The following is a 26142-nucleotide window of genomic DNA, read 5'->3' as shown; positions in this document are numbered from 1 at the left end:
AGCTCCGGAGCATGATCTAGAATCCACTGGTGGATGCTCAGTGGGACCCTACGTTCCACACTGACACAGAAACTCAAGGTCACGGTGCTCTAGGGGACCGTCCTGACCATCCTGCATTTTACAGGTGCGGGGAACTGGGCTGTGCAGGGTCACACAGTGAGGCAAAGCAGAGGAGGGACCATAACCAGGGCTCCCGATTTCCAGGTCCGCAGCCCTCTCTGTCCCAGACCATCCCCCTTCGCTGGGCTGGTCTTCAGGAATCTATCTTCTGATGGGGGCGATCAGGTCCCACATCTTCAGAAATGCCGGTCTAGTGGGCAGAGAGAACCCTTGAGATACTAGTGACAGATCTTTCTCGGCGGGCTTTGTAGTTTATCTCCAGGAAGCGTGAAAGATACCCCTCTGTTCTTCTCTCTCCCAACAAAATCAGGGAGGGGGTGTACAGTACGCGCAGATGGAGAAGTCAATTTTAAAGTCCCCAGGGGCATAGTGTGGGGACTATAACTACCTCTCACAGTCAGGAAGCCTCTCAGCTCAACTCTGCCCTACAAAGAGGAAGCACTGGAGCTATTGAAGGAAAGGAAGACATACGTGAAATGATTTGCATTTGCACTTTGACTCAATCCCATAAGAAGCAGTCGGTGATCACTCACGGCTTACTTGGTATCACACATTCTGTTAATCAAGTGAAAAAAAACAAATACCCCACACTCTCTCCCCTCCCCAAGAAAATGACCCAATCGCTTTTGAATCTGTATTTTCAGTCCACGTGGTCACCCTGTGTTAGGGCACCAGTGAGAATCTTGAAAAGGGTCCGGGTCACAGGGCAGCGTCAGTTTAGCGAGGAGACCTTTCTCCCCAGAGCTTGGCGTTTTCAGAATGTAGTGTTTTTGTTTTGGCTCTGACTGCAGTAAATTAACCGTGATATGAAAACACCTTTTTTTTTTTTGCCCCTTGTGTTGTGGCCTAGAATTCCAGGCTAGAACCGCAGCAGGGAGGGAGCAGTGGGGGGAAGTGTGAATGCAGGGGACAGAGTAGGAGAGAAGGAGAGGAGAGTGTATCCCTGCGAAGAAGAGATGAAAGGGGCCCCCAGCGCCGGGAAGAGTAGAACATCTGAGATACTCGGCAATTAATCATCTCCGTGAGATCCCAACAGTCCCCAGCCCCATCGGCCCAGCAATTTTGCTGACACAGAAGGAAAAGGCACCTCCACAAACACAGCTAGTAAAACAGTCTTACAGCTACATAAACAGCCGGCTCCAGCAGAAGGCAGTGGGCCCTACTCTTTAAAATTATGCTTGAAATCCTGCATGTGGAAGGAGAAACCACAAGCCTTCCTGTCCACGCCAGGGCATACGTGAGCCTGGAGATACGCTGAGAACCTTTGCTGTCTCGTTCTGATGTGGGTAGAAGCTGAATCGCAAATGTGATTTCGATGAGAAAGTCCCTGGGAAAGTTACTGCCCATGAAATAGGAGTTGGAGCTGAAAGTAGCCCCTCCTTTTCCCACACATTTCTAGCTGGTCTCAGAGGAGGGGAGAAACTCCTCTGATTTCATTGTCTTGACTCACAGGAGCCTAGTTCTGGCCCTTTGGAGAGCATCACAGGGTCTCTTGTTTATTTTTAACCACCTGCTCTGTTCTTCTCTCCCCACCCTTTGAACAGAAAGAGGAAAGCTGGAAGGACTTACATCTGTGTTTTCACTAGAAAATGGCAGCTTTTAAGATAGCATGCCTCCTGCCAGCTGATTTAAGATCAGCTTGGATGACAAGGATAGTCAGAGTAGTTTCGTCAATTATGACAACTGTAGCACTGATCACTTCATGTCGGCTAAATGGCTATTGTCAAGGAGACCAGAGATAAGAAGGGTAAGGGTGCGGTGAAAAGAGAGCCCTTGTGAGCTGTTGGTGGGAATGTAAATTGGTGCAGTCCCTATGGAAAATGGTATGGAGGTTCCTCAAAAGACTAAAAACTGAACTACCATATGATCCAGCAATTTCACTTCTGGGTATATATCCAAAGAAAATGAAAATGGGATATCAAAAAGATATCTGCACTTCCTTGCTTATTACAGCATTATTCACAATAACCAAGATATGTAAACAACCTAAGTATCAATGGATGAATGGATAAAGAAGATACAATATATATGTATAAGATATGATATACATTGGGTTAGCCAAAAAATTTCATTCGGGTTTTTCTATAACATCTTATGAAAAGCCCAAATGAAATTTTTGGGAAAGGAAACCCGATGTTTCCAAACAAACACCTGATTAGAGTATTTTTCAGCCATTATTTGCCGCAATGTAGATGGATATTGAGGCATTTGAGGTCATTATGCTTAGTGAGATCAGTCAGACAGAGAAAGCATCATCATATTGTATGATATTCTTGCCTGGGAAATCCCAAGGACAGAGGAGCCTGGCAGGCCACAGTCCATGGGGTCGCAAAGAGCTGGACATGACTTAGCAACCGAGTACACACACATACACTGTGGGATATATATATATATATATATATATATATGGACTTAAATGTAGAATTGAAAGCACTCAAATTTGTAGAAATAGAGGGTAGAATGGTGGTTAGCAGGACCTGGGGAAATTGGGAAGATGTTGGTCAAAGGGTACAACTGGAAGTAAAAAACAAGATAAAGACATATGTGTACCAGCTAGAGAAGGATGCTGAGAGTGAGGGAGACTGCGTATATGTGAAGTACAGAGTATAAGGAAATTTGTATACTTTCTGCTTATTTTGCTGTGAAGTGAAAACTTGTCTGAAAAAGAGAAAAAAACTATCTTCCTTGTGGCAGTGGATTCAACAAATTCAATTTTATTTTTGTTTATGATTATAATTTTGGGGGCTTTTCTACTCTATTTTATATATATATATATACACATATATATACACACACCATATTTCAATGCCAAAAATTCCTGATCTTAGTGGAATAAAACAGCAGTAAAAACAGGCTGACAACAACCAGGGTGACATTATTTTAAAAAGTGCATTTCTGGATGTACTACTTGAACTGACGTTGAGAAGCAAAGAAATAGCTTAGTGCTAAGCTGGTGTGATTTCTGCATCTGTTTCGTCATCTCCCTGGATTCTGGCAACCCTACTGGTAAAATGAGGGTATTGGACTAGATGGGCTTTAACGTCCTTCCAACTCAAAGGACCCTTGAACGCAGAGCAAACATTTCATATTAGTTTTCCCTGGCAGTGATGGTGAATCTGCACTTAGGCTCCAAGCTGTCTCACTCCACCCTCTTGTGACCCTCTTGAGAGGATGGTGGGAAAGTTCATGGTGAGGAAGGAGGCCTTAGCCAGCATTTTTAAAAGGATCAAGGCCTCAGGCTCTATTTGCATCTTGCTCTACTTACCTGAACAAACAGTCTTGTTTTTAGACTTGGCGTGAGCCAGCCCAAAGCCAAAACACGGCTTTGGTGTTTCTGGATAGATCACAGTCCTGTTTGCGTCACGGTGACTCAAAAGGACTGAGAAATTGCTGACCACAATTCAAGAGAATGCAACGATTTGGACACAGAAGACAAAAGTCTGTAATAAGGATTTTAAACCCAAAGTCAGTAATCCTGGAGGGACTTCATACAACTCCCACAAGCATTTTAAATAACATGCCGAAAGCCTCTCATCATTTTAAATTAATAGAGCCATAGCTGTTACTCCTAATCATTAGTTCAACCAAAAATAATTTACCTGACAATGCTGTTATTATATAGGAAAAGCTTACAAAATGAATCCTAAATTCCCACGATTGAGAGCCGTTGAGAAAATACCAGCAATGGAGTGAAAAGTAAACTTGGGAGGGCAATTGATTGAATGTTCTGGAAACTCTCACCACAGTCACCGTCCAGACCATATGGCCCTCTGCCCCATCCTCCCACCAACATCCTTTGTTCATCTTGCTTGAGTGAGCCTCCAGGTTTCATCATGGAATTCTACAAAGTTGCTTGAGGCACCAGAAATAGCTCTGTGTGTCAGGCAGGAAAATTCCTTCCCTTCTTTCCTTCTCTCCCTCCCTCCCTTCCTTCACCCCTTCTTCTTTATCACCCCCAAACATAGGATCTTACGAAAGTATCGTGGGCAACAAACAAGAGACAAAATAGCAATCAACCCACTAAAATGTCTGTTCACCTCTTGTTTGACCTTTGATGGCAGCGGAAACATCACAGATACCAAGAGGATTGTAGCGTTAGGCCCCTGGGAAACAGAAAACCAGCCCTGGTAGTCTCTTCAAGGAAAACATCAAATAACCATTTCCAGTTGTTTCAAGCATTACAAATGAGGTGCGATCGTGAAAACCCTTTATTTATCCATAAATGTGGAGCACTCTTCTTATTTATTGAACCGGGGGAGACTGACTGTTAAGGGGCTCCTGCTTCAGTCTGAAACCGTGTTATATTTTGTAAGCCAGGTAGGTAGGGCACTTGGGTGGGTATAAATGGGGATAAAAATAAGAAACCTGGGATCCTGCTCTGGCACCTCGATCACTGGCAAACCTTCACAACTCGGTGCCTCCGTTTCTCCTTTTATTTTTAAAAGGAGCAAGGTCAGGATGGGGGAAGAAAAAACACAGCTGCAAGATCCTTGGTCTACTTCTTTTCATTCCCCATAGTCAAATCTCTCCAAGCGACAACCATTTTACACATAAATTACTGTCAATGACTTGTCCCTGTGTTCACCTTCAAGTGAATAAAAAATTAAAAAAAAAAGGCTATTTCAGATGCTATTCACCTTCGCATCTGATTCAGCCACCTAATTTGGGTATTTCACGTTCTCTGCCAGGATTTCTACCTTCCCTAGGCTGAATGTTTTTTTAAAAGCCCTTTGGTGGCAGTCTTGGGTGGTGACATACCCTGCTCTCAGAAATGAGTTGTCTGTGCCTGGGCGCATCCTTCCGCCCCCTACTCTGTCATTCTGCTTGGTTATTTTCATCTACTACTTAGTCGCCTGCTTCCCAAACTCTTTTATAGACTCGAATCTCTTATCAGCTTCACCAGTGTTCACCCTTGGAGTTTTCATGGTAGTCTTGCTACGCGTCTTAGAGAGACACTCCCTGAGCTTGCTTATTTGACTAGAATGCAGATGCCGGTGTTAGCATTTCCTCTGTGACTCTTCCTAACAGCTCCCAGCAAAACTTTTCCTAGCTTTCATCTCCTCCAACACTGAGGCTCGAAGCGGAACCAGCCACTTTCTGCAAAGACCAAAGGCTGGGGCAAAGGGGTTTATCCACCGGCTTTGTGTTAAAGACCAAGTCTCAGTGAAAAATGGAAATCTTTGAAATTCTATATTTTTCTTATTTGATTAATGATAACAGTCACACCTAACCTATTGATATCACTATTATTACCAATAATACTATTGATAACTAATCTTAGTGCAGACGATGCCTGAGCCAGATTTATGCCCGTTAGCTTTCATTTTCACTTTCATGCATTGGAGAAGGAAATGGCAACCCACTCCAGTGTTCTTGCCTGGAGAATCCCAGGGATGGGGGAGCCTGGTGGGCTGCCGTCTATGGGGTCTCACAGAGTTGGACACGACTGAAGCGACTTAGCTGCAGCAGCAGGTATCATCAACACTTAAACAGAATAACATAAGTACTGGGTTTTTTTTTGTTTTTTTCTATTCCATTTGACAGATCAGAAAATGGCACAACGTCAGGTGATCAGCTCAGGCTCACACAGAAATGTGAGCTCTGCTTGGGTGCCTCCTGGCTTCTGCATCTGTGTTATACCACGTGGAAAGAAACACGGGTTGTGCCTAGTGGAGTGGGGAATGCCTCCCAGAACGATTGGGAGGGACAAAAGGAGTGAAGGAGTCCATGCATCACTAAACCGTGTGGGGCCGGCTTCAATCTCAGTCCGCAGTCCTCGTCTGCGTGACGTGGATGCAGGTTTCATGACACCGAACACTCCTTGCTCGCTCTGCCTGTGTCTGCCCCCAGTCGGCCTGAGGCAGTGAAAGAGCGAATGAAACCCTGTTACATCCCAGGCAGGCCTGTCCAGCAGGTGTCCATCAAGCACTTCGCAGGCATTAGCACTGGCCCACAAGGTGCAGAATGTGGACCTGGGTAGAATTCAGAGCTTCTGTAGGAGAACCTCCCATCTAAAGAGCTGAATGCACCCTGGTTCTGCAGTCCACAGCAGAACTGCCCTGGGGTGGACCAGTGCCGTTGCAAACTAAGTGAAAATAGGGACCCAGAAAAACAAAACATCAGCGCTAAGGTTGGCTTTTGCCCTACAAAACATCTTCCAGACCCAGAGGACCTGAAGCTTTGGTTTTAAGAGATTTGCAGGGAGTGGCAAGGGGCAGAATATTAAAGTGTAAGGCTTCTCTAAGGCCGTCAGCCTATATCACAAAAAGCTATTATTTCAAGGGGTTAAATCCTTAGTAGGAGAGAGAAATAGAAATATCCTTCACCGCAAGCCACAAAGACTTTCAATAAAATAGAATATAAGATATGTAAGGAAACGAAGCACCATGTGCAAAAGCCAGCTGAAATACCAGATGAGACAAGCAAACACTTCAGATATCTGAAGTATCAGATGCGAAGTGTAGAATTAGTATGTTCAAAGATAAAAAGGTAGCGTTTAAAAAAGTGAATAAAGAGTAAGAAACTACTGAACATCGGACTAAGCATATAAAAAGAACTAAATATTACAAATGAAACATACAATCATTAAAGTTGAAACTCAGTGGATGTTTTTAATGGGAGATTATTTACAACAGAAAGGAGAGATAATAACCTGAGAGGTGGCACAAAAAAAATTATTCTGAATGTAGAAAGACACAAAGACAGGTTAGGAGACATGGAGGACAGGGAGAACATCTGACTTGTCTAATCGGTTATAGAATAAGAGCAGAGAAAGAGGGAAGGAGGTTGAGACAATGTTGAAGAGATAAAGGCTTAGAGTTTTCTAGATAATGAAAGAGATCTTAGGAGATTTAGAAAGTCAAGCAAATCCTAAGTGGGGGGAAAAATCTATATCTAGACATAATACAATAAAATTACAGAACAACAAAGAAGATCTTAAAAGCAGCTCGAGAGACAGTGCTGCTGCTGCTGCTTCTAAGTCACTTCAGTCGTGTCCGACTCTGTGCGACCCCACAGATGGCAGCCTACCAGGCTCCCCTGTCCTTGGGATTCTCCAGGCAAGAACACTGGAGTGGGTTGCCATTTCCTTCTCCAATGTGTGAAAGTGAAAACTGAAAGTGAAGGCGCTCAGTCATGTCTGACTCTTCACGACCCCATGGACTGCAACCTACAAGGCTCCTTCATCCATGGGAGTTTCCAGGCAAGAGTACTGGAGTGGGGTGCCATTGCCTTCTCCAGACTACTTACAGGAGAACGACTGAGACTAGCTTCTCAACAGCAGTGATGGAAACCAGGAAACAGTGAAATACAAGCAACAGTGTACTCAGAGAAACGGAGGCTCCTGTCAAGGATGACGTATGGAACATAAATGTCTCTCAGGAATGAGGGCAGACAAAGATGTTTTCAAATGAAACCCTCAGTAAAGTAAATCCTAAAGTATGTATTCCTGACCTAGGAAAGTGATTCCTGATGGACAGTTTGATGCAAGAAGGAGTGATAACCAAAGAAAGCTGTAGGGAGTGGTTCTATACAAAATTCCATCGTGTAAAAACTTGTAAGATTAGAAACATTACAAGATAGAACTAAATAATCCAATAATAACAGCATATAATTTGAGAGGAAATGATCAAAACTGAGATGTTTTGAGGTCCTTGTGTTGTTCCAGAGAAGGGTAAAGATATTCAATGATTAATTAAATTCAGATTTTGTTACATCTAGACACATGCTAAAATTTTAAGAGCAACTATTAAAAGACTAAAATAAATAAAGTATTTAGATTCTAAACATCAGAAGAAAAAAGTGGAATGAGAAAAATATTCTCAACCAATCTATAAGAAAGAAGCAAAAATAAGACTGGAGTGGAAGAGACAAATAGAAACCACAAAATGAGATGGAAAAAATAAACTCAACTATCTTAGATTTTCTAGTACATTTAAATGAACTAAATGTACCAATTAAAGTACAAATATTGTGGGTCTTGATTTAAATATAAATCCAGCCATGTGATGTTTACAAGAAGTATAACTAAAACACAAAGTTTCAGAAAGGTTGACAGTGAAGATGTGAAATGAGATATGTCAGTCAAATATTAGCAAAAGTCTGGTGTAACTATATTGAAGAAATAGATATTAAGGCAAACAACTACAACTACTACTAGAGACAAGGGATTCCTATATAATGATGACAAGGTCAAGGTGCATAGAAGATAAAACTGTAACTGTAAGCATAGACTCAAAATATATGAGATAAAAATAGAACAACATGGAGAAACAGATCAATCCTCCTGCACAGTGAAGTAGCTCTCCTCGAAAGTGGTGGAACAAAACTACCCTCCCCCCAAAAAAATCAGTCAAAATATATAAGATTTGAAGGCTATTCTGACAAGGGTCATCTTATCCCATCTTTTCCCTGCTTCTCCTCCAGGAGGCAGGGAGCTATGACACTTTTCTGTGGTAGGCTAAGTTTAGGAAAGGACACGATGAGAGGGAATGAGGGAACACTGGGAATTGGTGGTCACATCTGGCTCACCACTGGGTGTCGCTGAATTTTGTTAAGTGGTGATGAATCACCTTAAAATACTAGGAATAAAACTACCATATGACCCAGCTGTCCCACTCCTAGGCATATACTCTGAGGAAACCAAAACTGAAAAAGACACATGTACCCAAGTGTTCACTGCAGCGCTATTTACAATAGTTAGAACATGGAAGCAACCTAGATGTCCATTGGCAGATGAATGAGTAAAGAAGTTGTGGTACATATATACAATGGAATATTACTCAGCCCTAAAAAGGAACGCATTTGAGTCCGTTCTAATGAAGTGGATGAATCTACAGCCTATTATACAGAGTGAAATAAGTCAGAAAGAGAAAAGCAAATATCATACATTAACACATACCTCCTGGAGAAGGCAATGGCACCCTACTCCAGTACTATTGCCTGGAAAATCCCATGGACAGAGGAGCCTGGTAGGCTACAGTCCATGGGGTTGCCAAGAGTCGGACACAACTGAGTGACTTCACTTTCTTTCTAACACACACCTATGGAATCTATAAAGATGGTACTGATGAACATACTTGCAGGGCAGTAATGGAGATGCAGACAGAGAGGACAGACTTATGGACACAGGTGGTGGGAAGGAGAGGGTGGGACGGATGGAGAGAGTAGCATGGAAACATATACACTACCATATGTAAAATAGATACCCAAAGGGAATTTGCTGTATGACTCAGGGAACCCAAACCAGGGCTCTGTAACAATCCAGAGGGGTGGGAAGGGGTGGGAGGTAGGAGGGAGGTTCAAGAGGGAGGGGACATATGTATACCTATGGCTGATTCATGTTGATGTATGGCAGAAGCCAACACAATATTGTAAAGCAATTATCCTTCAATTAAAAATAAATATTTAAAAAACTAGTCATGAATCATAGAAGTTTATATAAAAGTATCATGCTTCAGCTACAATTTGATAAATTAACTATAGCAAATCTCTGGGTTTTTCACTTACACAAGGAGTATATTGTAATTAACAAAACAAACACACACATACATTCTGTCCTTGTCATATCAGAGTTATGCAAATTAATGTCTTCAAAGCATATCACAAAAAAGTGGGGGAGGGATAAATTAGGAGATTGGGATTGATGTATACACGTTGTTGTTGTTCAGGCCCTAAGTCGTGTCTGACTCCTTTGCAACCCCATGGACTATAGCCTGCCAGGCTCTTCTGTCCATGGAACTTTCCAGGCAAGAATACTGGAGTGGGTTGGCACTTTCTCTTCCAGAGGATCTTCCTGGATCAGTGGTCGAACCCGCATCTCCTACATTTGCAGGTGGACTCTTCACCCCTGAGCCACCTGGGAATACGCATTACAATATATAAAATAGATAACTAATAAGGAACTACAGTATAGTACAGGGAACTAGACTCAATGCTCTGTAGTGACCGACATGGGAAAAGAATCTAAAAGAGTAGTTATATACGTGTATGTATAGCTGATCCACTTTGCTGTACAGTAGAAACTAACACAACATTCTAAATAAACTATATTCCAAAAAAAAGTAAATTAAAAAATCTTCCTAAGGACTCATTTAATTTCTAACTCTCCAAAGTCAGAGAGAAAGAGTTCTTTAAATGAAACTACTGTAAAGATATCGTACTTTATTTATTTTTCAAGAGAGGATAAAGGTTGACAAGACAAGATGGAGTTTCTTTCACTTGAGCCCTCACTATTAAAATCCTAATGAAATATTTCTTGTTCCTTGAAGACTGCTGTATAAAGAAGATTTGATTTTTCTGAGTAACTGGAGACATTTTCACGACGACGTGTCTCACACTAAAGATAGCCCCTGGGTTTTTGGATTTTATGTGAGGAGATCAATTAAGGCAGCTCACTACCTTTCTGTTTTCTTCCCAGAGCTGGTCTAGCTGCTTTGTATTTATCCCTTTTCTCTAGCACTCAAGGAGGCGCAAAGACCAAGCAAAGGAAAAGCTCAGCTTTTTCAAGTGCCCAGATGAGTGGTCTTCATTGCAATGAATTCAGCCTGCTTTGGGGAGTTATCTTAGGTTCAAATCCCTTAGAATAAAACTTTCAAAGTCATTGTTTTCCTGCTTCATTACCCATAAATAATTTATGAATTTATGTTGTAATTTTTCTTCCAGCTAAATCAGAGCTTTACGATTTTGCAAATAATTCCACTCGGAAGCTAATGACACACACATTCCTGAGATTTTCATTTCAAGTTTACCATCGCTGTCAGCCTGAGCAATTTGCCTGATTATCCTGCGAAAAGTGTTCTCCTTCATGAATGCTGTTCAGAAATAAACAGCTATTGTAAAAGGAGACAAGGGCAGGTTCTGGAACTCGAATTCTTGGTGATCTTAAATGATGATGTATGAAAGGGAGAAAAAGGGAGAACAATTTGATTTGCTCCAACTAGGTTGACCCAGAAAGGAGAAGAGCAGAAAAATTGCTTCGCCTAAGCAAACATGACATCAAGTCAGACAAGAGCAGCACTCACAGTATCCAGTATCCAAGGCTCATTTAAAAAATATACAGTCTGGATCTGAAAGACATTTAAATGCCGGCAATAAAAAAATCTTTGCTCATTCTGTTTTACTATTGCTTCTTTTCTCCTACTCATCAGCAACAGCTTCTTCATCCTCCTTTGAGACACTGACTTGGTTGGATACTGGGGTGGGACTCCCATTCAACTCAGTCTGGTTGAATGATGGTTGAATTTGAAGTTCAGGTAGGAGAAACAGCCATCCAATGCTAAAAATCAATCAGACTTAGAAAGGGAAGCTAGCTTTCCAGGGCAAGGTAGACACTCCCTTTGTAACAAGGACTTAGAATTCTCCTCCATTTCTAAAACTTATGCACTCCTGACCAGTACATAGTCTGATGTAGGTTAAAGCTAAGTCTGTCTGCCATCCCCCAAAGTGCTGTGAGCTCTTTGATTATGTTCTAGTCACTTATACTTGGCTCGTATTACAGTACAATAAACAGCTGTTGAATGAGTGAAGAGTTTTTCTCTTTTTTTCATGTAAGATCTGTCTCAGAGTTGAAAAGAGTAATGAATCGATTCTTATCAATTTAAAAATCTTGCCTTGGGATTTCCCTGGAGGTCCAGTGGTTAAGACTCCATGCTCTCAATGCAGAGTGTACCGGTTTGATCCCTGGTTGTGGAACTAAGATCCCATATACCTTGTGGTGTCGCCAAAAAAATAAAATAAATTAAAAAAAAATGATAGAAGCAGAAGAGATACTAGATCCTTTAACAGTTTTAAATCATGATTCTTGGAGAACCTGGGTTCTGTGCAGCTGCCTCAAGGAGACTTAGAAAGGCTGGAAGGTGTTGAAAAGAGTGGTCAACCGGGCCATTTTAGCTCTAGTTTAAATTCAAAACAAAAACTTCATTTAAAAACAATCTTGCCTGGGTCATCTGTGTTTGAGGTTGACAATGTTTCTGTTTACAAATGTGTCCATTTTCAGTCTGTGTGCGACACAGAGGGACAAATGTTCCCGCCTTCTGGATAGCAGGCTTGGTCACGTGACCAGATAGAAACACTGTGCTGTGGCCCTTCCACGCACAGCCCCCTTTCCATGCTCTCTCTTTCTCTGCCTCTGCAACAGGCGATGTGCTCAGTTGCTCAGGCACGTCCAACTCTTTGCGACTCCATGAACTGTAGCCCACCAGGTTCCTCTGTTCATGGGATTTTCCAGGCAAGGATACTGAAGTGGGCTGCCATTTCTTACTCCAGGAGGGTAACAGGCAAAGCTCCAGATAATGGTTGCTTTGTTACCCTGCGTCCTGGAGTGAGAGTGCCAACCATGTGTGGCTGACCTGCAGTCAAGTCAACTGTGGGCATTTGGTACCAACAAGAAATAAACGTGTTTTTGTGAGTCATTCTGGGGGTTGTTTGTCGTTGCTTCAGGACCTGGCTTGGCCCATCCAGATCAATACAGTATTGGAAAAGCTTCTAAAGATATTACACAAACCCAACTTCAAAAAATTATTTGCTAGCCAGCAATATAAGTGGTGCTGCTACAGCTGCTGGTTCATTCATTTATTGTCAGCCTGTCTTTTTTTTTTCCTAATAGCTTGGTCAGTCTTTTAGATGCAAGAAAATACCCATGAAGTCAGAGCCTTTGACGATAATGACCATGAATGAACTTAAGTAATAAAATTATTGTGTATTGCAGATATGTTTCTACCTTTAGCATTTACGAAGAGAAGTTAATTTTCACTCAAACAGGTTTCTTTTCATCTGGTTTTCTCTACAATGTTTATGCCTGAGGTTTACTGCTGGCAGTAAAGAGTGTCCAAGTATGTTATGGGAATAGCCAAATTCCCAGTGCTTTAAAATGTATTCCATAGGCCCCAGAGTCAGTTAAAAGCTGATTGATTATACAGCAAATACATCAAAACTGGTATTTATGGAAAAAATCCCATTTCTTCAGCTCTATCTCTCATAAGCCTGAACATCACATCTGGGAGTCATGGTACAAATATCTCAGACAGCTATGAGAAAAATGACTGTAGCCTTTCCATAAGCTGCTCAATAATTTAATGAAAGAGCTATGTCCACTGATCTCGCTCATGAACACATATTTTACATGGTATGGTTTGGGCAGTTTAGCATGACTTCTCTGTTCAGGTTTTCATCGTCAAGTCACTGAAAACACCTATTACATAGATGTTGCTGCTGCTGCTAAGTCGCTTCAGTCGTGTCCGACTCTGTGCGACCCCATAGACGGCAGTCTACCAGGCTCCCCGTCCCTGGGATTCTCCAGGCAAGAACACTGGAGTGGGTTGCCATTTCCTTCTCCAATGCATGAAAGTGAAAAGTGAAAGTGAAGTCACTCAGTCGTGTCCGACACTCAGCGACCCCATGGACTGCAGCCTACCTGGGTCCTTAATCCATGGGATTTTCCAGGCAAGAGTACTGGAGTGGGTTGCCATTGCCTTCTCCTATTACACAAATGAATAAAGCACAAGTAATGGAAATGAGTGTGCAGATATGAACTTTTTCATCCCATCAGTTCAGAACTGACATTTTTGTTTAATTTGTTTAAAATACAGGGCAAAGACTTCTGGCTTCAGAAAAGAAGACAAGCTATCAGATATGGCCTAGATCAAACATGTTACATTTGTTTAATATTTTCAATGTGCATATATGGTCAATGATGATTCATTTGTTCACACTCTTGTTGTTTAGCTGCCAAGTTGTGTCCAACCCTTTGCAACCCCATGGACTATAGCCTGCCAGGTTCCCCTGTCCATGGGATTTTCCAGGCAAGAATGCTGGAGTGGGTTGCCATTTCCTTCTCCATGGGATCCTCCTGACCCAGGAATCAAACCCACGTCTCCTCCTTGGCAGCTGGATTCTTTACCACTGAGCCACCTGGGAAGCCCTATTTGTTAACATGACTTCCACATATTCTTTATTGGTGTAGTCTATCTCAGATTACAAAATCAAATTCCTACTTCCTCTAGGCTAAGGTTTTATGACGCTCTGAATTAGATACATTTCCCTGGAGGAAACCTGGTGTGTCTAACTGGTTTGATAAACAATGTTATTTTGTAAATAGTCACTCCTGCCTTTTTGATGATGCTAGCACTAACAACATGTGATGATGGAGACTGTATATGCTAGTTAGTTTTACTAAGTGCTACCCCACAGAGGAGAACTCAGTAAATACATGATTGATTGATTGATTGATATCCATAGAATGCATCATTTTGGGTTTAGCTGAAGTCAGGCATTCTGAAAGAAGACTTCATGTCTGAAGGGAAAAATAAGCATATCAACATACCATAAAATAGACATAAAATCTGTATAGCCATATTTGGGGTCTGAAAGTGTAACATTTCATTTTTATGACATAGAGGTCAGCAAAGCTCTTGCTTAAATGTTTCTGAGGACAAAGGAGGGTTTAAAAACAGAGCTGAAAGTGGTTTTGTTGGTAAAATTACCCTCCAAATGATTTCAGACCATTTGTACCTAAAGCAAGCTGTACAAAAGTTTTCCCCCTTTAAAACGTGTGGCCTGTCTTCATTGCTGGAATCCTCATGAACCTCCGTATGTGTCTTGAAGCAGTGGAGCAGAATGGGCTTTGATATCTCTCAGGGACTAACGTAGCCAGCGGAGTGGACGTTTCTCCCCACGGCATACAGCCTGATGCAATTAAACACAGCCTTGCCTGAGCTGAAAGAAAGGTCTCTGATTCTCCTATTTTCTCTGTTCTTCCACATTCCTGAAAGAAGAGGTTCCCAAGGATGTAAAAACAGTCCACTGTCCATTGGGTGTGGGCTGAAAATTCCACAGAAGGGGCAGGCATTCCATCCAGGTTTCCAACAGTGCATATCATTGAATCAGATGTGTGCTTCCTCCAAGCCCATGGAAGATGCTGAATATCCCTGAGATAAGCCATCATTTTACGTGTGCATCTGATGACATTCTCCACTTGGGCTTCATCAACCACAAGCCTCTAAATGGAACAAAGACTGTATTGGGAGGCCTCCCCGACCATGACATGCTGCTAGTGTTGCCCAGAGAAGGGCAGAAATGAAGACCGAATAAGTTGGGTGGCTTGGCTTTAATGTTTTGTATTTTCTCCCTGCTTTGAAAGCTCGCTGTATTTTGCTGCTATGACTGCCAAGGGTTCATTGAAAAGGAAACTAGGGTGTCTCAGTGGGGGGTTTGCAGCCAACAGATCCAGCAAGTTCAGGCAGGACTGAGCAGTTCACAGTCTGAACGGAGTTGAGCAGTAGCTGTTTGTTTGCTGGGGTGAATGGGGCATAATTTATTCAGCTGCAGCAAAGACTGAAAGCCAATCTGGCCTTGACCCATTTATCTTTAGAAAACTAATGAAAGTGCAGAATCTGGTTTACTGTTGTTACTGAGGTTTTAGCTTCTCCTGTTTGGGCCAAGCAAAGACTGAGGGGGTGTGTGTGTGTCTCCGCATGTGTCTGTGTCTCGTTGCCGAGGTGGAAGATGGAAAATATCAGTTTCACCTAAAGACAGCGGCTGAGGCTCTAGATAATAAAGCAGTTTCTTAAACACAGCCTGACATCCTTTTGAAATGCAAAAGAGTGGATTAGCCGGATGCAGAATCCTTTGAGGTGACAATGAAATGCCATGGCAATTTAAAATGAACAACAGACAGTTTCCCTCATCCTTACAACGAAGACTTCCTAAATCACACCAAAATGGTCCCAAAGAGGCATGGAAGAACATTTTTATGACCAGCATTTTATTCCGAAACTGGGATTAACCATCAGGCAGGAAACAGCAGCCAGAATGTGAATTGCTTTGTCCATTTTGCTTCCAAACCATAAGAAAAGTGTTTGGGTTCCCAGGACTTGGTGATATTTGCTAAGTACTTAAATTTATCCCTATTAATATTAACACCCGTGGCAGTCTCATACATTTCAGGAACTGCATTGTGTTTTTGGAAGAAACATATCCAATAATAGACATCTGATTTTGGGGAGCCTAGCTAAAGAGGATTATAGGAGACAAGCAGAGAAGTCCAGCACAGCTGGGGAGTGGGTGGAGATGATATTATGATTTACCTTCTTTCCAATATGTTTAAGGACATTATTCTTCTTGGGGGAAACCATGAGGGTCATGAGAACCATCAGATAAGGAGGTTGGACTAGGTCAACTGCCAGACAATGTGGAGATACCAAGAGAATGCTGCTGAGGCTTGGTTGGCACACTCTGTCAACTGGAGCCAGCTGAGTTTTATCAAGTGGACCAAAGTGATAGAACCCGGACTTATTCCACCACTGATGCTTCTTCTCCCACTTTCCATTTAGCACCAGGAGACCTTACGCTATCTGTCTTTCCTGTTCCTTCCTCAAAATCTTCCCTTCCAGAGTACTCCTGGAAGGAGTACCTTCCTTCAGATTTACCTTTAAACTTTCAGATTTACCTCTAACCTTTTTTCCCTTATCCAAACTGCCCTGGGCTCCAAGACCTGGAATGATGAATAGGGATACTACTCAGAGGACATTTTCTTTTAAGCACATGAATTTGAAAGGAGGAAATGTAGACATAGTGTTGCCACTGCCTGAATTGAGGGTCAGGCAGGTGTGTAGCATCATCACACAGGTGTATTGCATGAATAAATGAGTTCATCAGGGGAGAGGCATCTTCTCGTACAGGTCCATAATGCTAATGAGGGCTCAGGTCTTTCTGAAATGGTAGGACCAGCATGGAGTGGTATTATGAAAACCACTGGATCATATAACTGTTTGATTATTATGATTAATACGGAAAGTCAGGTAGGATAACCTGTGCCTGTCCGCATCTCCAATACAAATTGCTCTGTCACAATAAATACCCATTGGTCTCTCCCTAAATGCACTAAAACACATCAGTAAATTTTAGTAGGAGAAAAAAATAAACAAGCTGTATCACAAATATTCCTTACCCCTCTAAATTCTCTATGTTCCCAGCTAATGGAAAAATTAGCTCCTTATGCATGAGAGTTGATATTGGTTTGTTGTTATTATTAGGGAGGTAATTATTTGCTCAGCACAAGAAGAAAAAAGCCAATATATTCTATCAGGGAAGAGAGAGTTTTTCAGGCAGGCTACACATACTCTGAATGTAGGGACAGAATTTAAATCAGCCACCAAATGAGCTAGTCTTCCACAAAGCTGAGACTGAAAACCTTGCCATTGAGAAAGAATACCAAAAATGTCGTTAAACCATAAATACCAAGCCGAGAGGACATTCCTAAACCCACTGGTCACATACAGTGTTCAATGTTCGCTCTCTGGACAATTTGGAAAGAGGAAGTGGAGGTGGGATTTATCAGAAGCTCCCTGGAACGACCGTACAGAGACAAATGGGGATGAGAAGAATAAGAAGACCAAAGCTTACACTATGTTGCATTGTCCTCCACACAATCCTCTGGGAAGCAAGAGGAAAACAAATTCAAAGGAAAAAGAAAGAGAGATTATTCTATACATAATAGTACAGCACAGGTATAACGTTTAGCTTTGCAGACTGGCATTCCACCCACCACCGCTCCCAATTCCCTCAGAATGACAAGCAGAATATTTGAGAACCTGCACACATGGCATGATGTTGAATACTTACTGGAGACCCATTGGTCTAACTCATTGCCAACTTGATTGAATTAACTTCCAAGTCCAGTTTTTTTTTTTTTAATCTACTTTAATAAAACGTATTCCTCTAAGACACACACTTTACTGTATTATTGCTTTTGCTCTAACAAATCAGCTGGAGTAAAATAACTGACATTTTCTGCCCAAGCGTGTCCAGGGGTTGTATAGCATGTTGTGCAATAATATTCTGAGCTGTACAACTAACCATCCTTAACAGAGGATGACCTGAAACACCACGCTACGGGCAGATCTTAAAATTGAGCTGACTTATTTTTACACTCTGTACTTTCAGTGACGGTTGAGTGAAATTTTCTTTAAAGAAATAATTATTTTATGTTAAATAATTAAGAGAATTCACAGGATGTAAATTTAAGAAAAAAGAGAAAGAGAATCAGTCTCTTCCTGATTTCAAATAAACACCCCTGGTCTGTTTAATTGAAAATCTGTAACAGTGGGCTGGGACAGAAGGACTACTAGAGTGAGTGTGGGTGATAGGGAAGAGACACATGATAACGGGACCAGTTTGTTGATCAGATTAGTTGATGGTATTTTTATCTTCAACAAACCATAGCAGGAAGGACTGTAGTATTTTCTGATGAGTCAGCTTTCCATCAGCAGTGGAATTTATATAAGGATATTCATTCATTATGGGATGATAAAAATTACTTTACAATAGCATGTCTGAAAGCTATACCTAAACAATTTTTTTTTTTTGCCAGTATAAATTTGGAGGAACATATGGAGGGTTTTCCAATGATATAAAAGAATTGACTGCTTTATAAAGGTAAGAAGAGACTAAATGATGCTACTGATCTATTTTAAAGAGAGAGTTTTGTTTTCAATTATTTTATATAAGGTTTAGCAGCAGTTTACCCAGTTGGGGATTAGGAGATTTACTTCTAAAAACAATCCCCATAACTACCACTTCACATAAAAAATAGCTTTATAATAGCTGGTATACGAACATTTACCAATGGAACCCAAAGTTAATGCCCCAGGTACTAATTTTAAATTGTAGTAAGAAGCGATTCTCCAACAGTTTTACAGTTAAGTCATTTTCACTTTGGCAAAAGGGGCGGGGTGATTGGGATGGTCTTTGAGATGTTGTCCTTTTGAAGCATGTGCTGGGCTGAAACACTGAGAGAAATTAAAGGAAGTCTTTTCCAATTACCCTTCTTTTTGGGGACACATGCTTCTTATAAATATCCAGGAAACATCGTTGCAGGAGAAAATTAAAACAGGAGTAGGTAACATGAGATTTGTTCATAAACATCCCAAATAGGCAGTAATATATGTCAGACCCAGCAGGACCCTTCACCTACACATGCATCTTGAAGATGATTTTATCTGACTGATGCCCAGCACTGTCTGGCCAAGGGAACTGCTCCAACCTTTCCGCTATTCAGAGCTCTGTTGAACCCACAAAAGAAAGCAAGCTTTGGAGGAAACAGTGGCTGCAAATGGAGATTCTGATGTTAGCTTTGGAGCTAGCTTGTGTTTCCCAAGAATAACCTTGTCTAGCTCCTGTTGACATGGAAGCAGTCCCTTGGCCTTAGGGGTGGAAAAGTAGCTCCAGGTTGGTTTATGACTGGCTGTGAATTACAAATTGCTGATTCTTACAATCTGGGAAGGAATCAGAATTTAATTGAATAAGAAATTAATAAAACTGTCATTCTCCCTTATAGAGCCTGGAGCTACACCTCTGATGAAGTAAGTACTACATGCCGCTGGAGAGTATTTTAGAATAAAATTGGCTTATTGATTTGAATTCATATACACTGACTCTGGTCCTTATGTACTTTGAGTTTAAAAGTGAAAGTGTCAGTCGCTCAGTCGTGTCCGACTCTTTGCGACCTCATGAACTGCTCTGTCCATGGAATTCTTCAGGCCAGAATACTGGAGTGGGTAGCCGTTCCCTTCTCCAGGGGAGTATCTCTTGAGTTTAGTCTTTGTTTTTTCCTCATGATATGATTAACCATTACTAACTCTTTTAAAAAATGATTAAATATACTTTAGGGGTGCATAAAATAGAAGATCCTAAATCAGTTTGCTATTTTCCAGGACTTCTCAAGACTCTTATATTTGGGGCATTTTGGGGATGACCAGTGAAGTTCCTTTTTAAAAGAAAAGGTTCAAATTCCAATTTTCATATCTACTAGATTTTAGACATCGTATGAAATTCTCAAAGTGTTGATGTTTTATTCAAGCTGTACGGAATTGTATAAATACTGTTGCCTTGGGAAAAGTATTTTTCTCGCTCTACTTACTCTGTTTGAATGTGTGTGTGTGTGTGTGTGTGTATCTTTCCTGCGAGGAGAGAAGACTGTGCTTCTGTTTCAAAGGCAAAAAAATTAATTAGTAGTCATAGATGTCATTATATTGTTCAAAATCAATGCAGTTTTAACTAAATGGATAATGCACTCCATTTGTTTTCCAATTTTATTTTCCTGTGGTAAGAACATTTAACCTGAGATCTAGCCTCTTAACCAATACAGTACTGTTATCTCTAGCACGATGGTTGTACCGCTGATCTCCAAAACTTACTAGTCTTGCATTGTGCCTAGTTCTGAAGGTAGAGTTTATAAAAATTCTGAAAAGCCTGAATTGTTTCAATAATTACACAGAGCCAACTGAAATAGGAAAGGAAAAAAAGAAGGAAAGAGAGACAGGGGGAAGTCAAGCCCATACTCATAAACTGTGCTTTGGTTAAAAGGATCTTGGCATATAAAGGAATTTATAAAATGAGAATGCAAACAATGGAATCTAATGAAACCATCGTTTTGTTGAAAAGAAAAAAATGTGACTAATTTTAAACTTTTCCTGAAATTGTGAATGGACAATGGATATAACTAAGGTTAAGTACAAAGGTGAAGCAATTACCCAGATTATCCCTTTTGCAAAACCTACACTGAAGAGGGAGTTTTACTTGCTAATAAACAGTAATAAATTTATGACATAATTTAGTGGTTAATGACTCCACTTACCCCTTCACATTGGCGCTTCCTGGATAGGCCTTTGTGTTGTAAGTACTTTTGATGTTTATAGAGAGAAATGTTGAGATTACTTATTATGAGGTCAAATGCTACCAATTTAATCTTACAGCTTCTACACTGTAGATGGATATTAACCAAAATGATAATTTATAACAGTGACTAATAAAAGTATTTTCATAACCAGAAACCCTTGAGATCTGAGTTTATATGACATAATCAGATGTGGTTCAAGTGTTTATGACCTTAAGGCTTTTATCTGTTAATTTTACATCAAGATAATTGGCAAAGCAACATTAACAGCACTAACAATTACAGGTATATAAATTGTTTATACTGCTATAAATTGTATTGAAAACAGTCAGGCAGTATTTCTGGGAAATTATGAGCTTTTCATTTTTGTAGCAAAATTTGATGTCTGAAACACATTAAAAATCATGTTTACTATATTTATGGTTGTAATCTCCAAGTAAATTGCTTCAGTGATAGATATTTGGTCCCCTGACACACATTTAAATGGATCAAAGAGTGACTATTTCTAAGGATTTCAACTTTTAAAAGACACACAAAAAAGAAAAAAAAAGTAGTAATATTGATTTGGAGCCTTTTGGCAAGGTATTTTCAAGCAGAAAACTTTACATAAAAGGAACATTCATAATAAAGTTACACTGTATCATAATTGAATAAATAACTAAAGTAGATGAATAAGAAATGTGCTATTGTAATTATATCTCTGGAAGACATTGTAACTTAGTCTTCAAATTAATATTTCAGAAGAAATATGGAGTTGAAAATTTGGTCATTGGATGAGTGGATTAATAGTGATAAGACTTCTTAAATAACCTAATTCTTGACCTAAAAGGAAGATCTCATTACTTTTCAATATTCTAATTAAGATCAGGAGCAGATATAAGGCTGAGATGACTTTTACAACCAACTTTTTCAGAATCCCATCAAGTCTTCTGAAGAATAACCTTGGTAACAGAAAGTGGCCATGATGACCATCAATCCGGGGGACTCACCAGCCGGTCCAAGCTCGTGCCTGCAGCAGTGGTTGGTCTTTCCTCAGGATTGTAAGGCCTGAATCGTGTATTAAAATTTTCAGGAGCTGAGCGAGCAGATCTGAGAGCTGGAGCAGGTTTGGGTTGGCCACATCCCTGAAACACCTGGAAGAACCATTTAAAGATTAGGAAGTTACACAAGGAGTTTCTTCCTAGAGCATTCAGTGCATTGGCTTCCACATTTTGTATGGAACTCTTATCTCCAAAAACACTCTGACTCTGAAACCTAAACAAATACAAACACCAGTAAAACAGAATTACCCCATTAGAGTGACTGACTTATAACCTGACTCTCATTTTCAACATATACAGTCAATCCTCATCACTTATGGATTCTGTTTTTGTGAATTTGCCGACAGTTGACCCTCTCCTGGTTTTGATCCCTGGGTTAGGAATATCCCTTGAAGAAGGGAATGGCAACCTATTCCAGTATTCTTGCCTAGGAAATCCCATGGATAGAGGAGCCTGGCAGGCTACAGTCTACGGGGTTGTAAACAGTTGACTGAGTTGTAAACAGTTGACTAATTAAGATCAGGAGCAGATATAAGGCTGAGATGACTTTTACAACCAACTTTTTCAGAATCCCATCAAGTCTTCTGAAGAATAACCTTGGTAACAGGAAGTCACTTTCACTTTAAACTGATCCTCTCCATATCTATGGGCTTCCCTGTGGCTCAGTTGGGAAAAAAATCTGCCTGCAATGTGGGAGACCTCGGTTTGATCCCTGGGTTGGGAAAAATCCCCTGGAGAAGGGAAAGGCTACTCACTCCAGTAATCTGGCCTGGAGAATTCCATGGACTGTTTAGTCCATGGGGTTGCAAAGAGTCAGACACAACTGAGCAATTTTCACTTCACTTCTCCACATCCATGGGTTTCCAATCTGCAAATTCAACCAACCTCAGAACGAATTAGATTTTGAGATCTACAGGGGCTCCTGGAACTAATCTCCTGCAGATAGTGAGGGAAGACTTTACTCATTAAAATTAATTTGTAACCCCCCCAAATAAAAATTCAAACATGTCTGCAGACATCGGCAGAGAGGCCAAGTTCATCTTTCCAGCTGAAGCAGTCTAACAAGGCAAAGCTCTGCCTTTTTGTTTCAGCTCTTAAACTGTAAATGTAAACTCTTAAATCATCTCGTTGGTGATATATTTAATGCCACATTTTTGTGTGTGCTTTATTAATATTTGGTGATTTCCTTTTTTAAAACAGCCCCCAACTATAGCATTGAAGTTCTGTCTAGTTCCTAAGGCTATGATATGCCCTATGGAGAAAACTGTGTTTTAGATAAACTTCATTCAGGTATGAGTTATGGTACACTTGACTATGAATTCAATGTTAATGAATCAATAATATGTATCAAATAAGGTGTTTCTCAGGAGAGACACATGAAACAAGGTTATATGCATTGACTGTTTGGTGAAAATGTGACAGAAAGCTTGAAGGAGAGGTTGAGTGGGATGGATTGGGGTTCTGGGATTGACATACATACAGCACTATGTATAAAATAGATAACTAATGAAAATTTACTGCGTAGAACAGAAACTCCACTCAGTGCCCTGTGTGACCTAAATGGGAAGGAAATCCAAAAAGGAGGGGATATACATGTATGTATAGTTGATTTACTTTGCCATATAACAGAAATTAACACACTATAAAGCACTATAAAGCAACTATACTCCAATTAAAAAAAAAAAAAAGCTTGTAGGAACTTAACCCTGTATTTCTCGTAGGAGCAATGGTTCAGTATTTGCTAATTCAGGGTCTGCGGTAACTTAGAGAACATAACTATGCAAACAGTGAGAATTGACTATATTAAACATGGAATGATTTTTGGATCAAGGAAACATCCCAGATATTTTCATGTCCTTGAATTTGTCATTCAAGAAACATTTGTTTGGGATTCTTGTTACTGATACAAATGTATCTCATGTATAGCGAGCCTGTGTGCTTAGTTATGTCTGACTCTTTGCAACCCCATGGACTATAGCCTGCCAGGTTCCTCTGTCCATGGGATTCTCCAGGCAAGAATACTGGAATGGGTTGCCATTTCCTTCTCCAGAGGATCTTCCTGACCCAGGGCTCGAACTCGAGTCTCCTGAATTGGCAGGCGGATTCTTTACCATTGAGCCACCTGGGAAGCCCCTCATTTACAACATATAAAGCCAAATAACTTGAGTGTCTCCCCTTTGAATAATGAAAACCTTTACTGGAAGAATTCTTTGAAAACACTCTCTTGAGCCACAGTGAAGAAATAGGACAAGCAAACGTGGATAAATTCCCTAGAATGACAGATCCTTCTAATTTTGTTGTTGACAGCTGTTCATGTCACAGTTAGGCTTGCCATGGGAAATCAAACATTCTATTGTAATGATCTCAGGGACCAAGCTGCTAGTTCTTTTCCACAGTGATTTCACTTGGGGTGCTGTGGGAATACCTCCTTTGCTAGTTTTAGAAGCTTTGTACTCTCTGCTGGTTATCCAGAGATAATCCCTTTGCCAGGATTACAGGAAATCTAGTCACATTTCCAGGAAGTTTTGATGAAGTTGAACTTTGCCTTTCTTTCTACACAGGAGATGGTTCTACCCTGGACACTTTCTTTAGTAAGCTCTTCGTGACTATTTATGTCATCCAATTCTTAATGCACACGGGTGTGTTGAGAATGCGTTCCTTCTGGTTTTGTTATTTGATTCTGTGTTGTTTAACTCTAAAATACAAGTTTTTCATTAGGCATTTTATGGGATTTCACTGAAGTACACAGAGGGCTCCTGGGTGTCATTCCCAATGACAAATTTCAACTTGAGACACAATTCATTTAGTTGTTCCATGAGAGCTGACTTCCCCTTTGTTGTATTCAAAAATTCTTCTTCCACTCAGCACTTTCAGAGCGGGCGCACTTTGTCTCGGCATTCTTGGAGACTGGTCTTAACACGCTATTGATTCTTCTTTTCTCACAGTTTCTGAAGCTGATGGTGTAAACCGGAGTGATAAAGATAGTGGGCCCCTTTCTCCCTAGTGCTAAATCACTTCCCAGCAGCAAGGTCATGGCTGATGGAGGGCATTAACATTTCCAAAGCTCCAGGGTTCAGTTGAGTGTGCTATTTTGGATCGCTTTGAAAATGACAGCTGACTTTTAAAAAGTAGAAAGCCTAGGGCAAAACAATATAAATGGCCTTGCTGAGATTTCTTGAAGCTGCTGCATGTAAAGAGTTAACAGACCTTCTTAATTTGCCCTTGGGAAGAGGCCTGCTCACTGGTTTAAGTTAAATCAAAGGAACAAGAAATGCCCTGGAAGAATATTAGTGCCCCAAGGGAGATATTTCATTGTAACAGAAAACCTTACCCCTTTTTGGATTTTTTTTTGAAAGTGCTAATTATGATAATAGAATGTGGGTAAGTCAATATAGTTTTCTGTTCGTAGCTTTCTGTTAATAAAGCAGGTTTGGAATTGGAAGATGATTTCAGTGCAGAAATTGCTGGGTCTACGATCTGTGATCTGAACTGAAGAAGATAAAGACTTCTAATCATTATGGAAACAACACCTAACCCCATAATAAGGTGAAGACCCATGTAGAAATCTGTCACAATATGTAAAGATATGAATCGTGAAGGGCCTTCAACGCAGATTCTAGTATACCCTTCAGTTCAGTTCAGTCACTCAGTAGTGTCCAAGTCTTTGCAGTCCCATGGACTGTAGCACGCCAGGCTTCCCTGTTCATCACCAACTCCCGGAGCTTGCTCAAACTCATGTCCATTGGGTCGGTGATGCCATCCAATCATCTCATCCTCTGTTGTCCCCCTTTCCTCCTGCCTTCAATCTTTCCCAGCATCAGAGTCTTTTCCAAGGAGTCAGTTCTTTGCATCAGAAAGCCAAAGTATTGGAGTTTCAGCTTCAGCATCAGTCCTTCCAATGAATATTCAGGACTGATTTCCTTTAGGATGGACTGGTTGGATCTCCTTGCAGTCCAAGGGACTCTCAAGAGTCTTCTCCAACACCACAGTTCTAAAGGATCAATTCTTCGGTGCTCAGCTTTCTTTATAGTCCAACTCTCACATCCATCCATACTGGAAAAACCATAGCTTTGACTAGATGGACCTTAGAATAAGGGAATTGTTTTAAGAGCTATTCTTTAGTGTGGAAGTGCCAAGATTAAGGATGGAGAACTGTTTTTCAGAAATTTACAAAACCGAAACACACACACACACACACACACACAAAGGAGATCATAGCATCAGCTCACCTTGTCCTTGTTAGAGAATGATTTAAAATACCTTGATTCTCATGCAGAGAATGTACCTTAAACAACATATATCCGTCAAATA

The 26142-nt window shown here is 40.7% G+C and overlaps 1 protein-coding gene across 5 annotated transcripts in view; it reads right to left on the bottom strand.

Moving 5' to 3' along the window:
• GPC6 (glypican 6) overlaps positions 1 to 26142 on the bottom strand; it is a 1234490-nt gene that overhangs the window by 76421 nt on the left and 1131927 nt on the right. For 4 of the 5 annotated variants that reach the window (XM_086330189.1, XM_086330191.1, XM_086330192.1 and 1 more), the window contains one exon: positions 21781 to 21924. In XM_086330189.1, the coding sequence (XP_086186315.1) occupies positions 21781 to 21924 (144 nt within the window). Of the gene's footprint in view, positions 1 to 17436; positions 17551 to 21780; positions 21925 to 26142 lie in introns of those variants that run through there. The other variant, XM_086330193.1, reaches the window with a different exon arrangement.

The sequence above is a fragment of the Bos grunniens genome, chromosome 12 (genome assembly GCF_055505025.1).
Source record: "Bos grunniens cultivar Pamir isolate PY7600 chromosome 12, Bosgru_T2T1.0, whole genome shotgun sequence".
Taxonomy (NCBI): Eukaryota; Metazoa; Chordata; class Mammalia; order Artiodactyla; family Bovidae; genus Bos; species Bos grunniens.
Note: the sequence above shows the minus strand (reverse complement) of the source record. Positions and strands in the feature narration are given on the sequence as shown.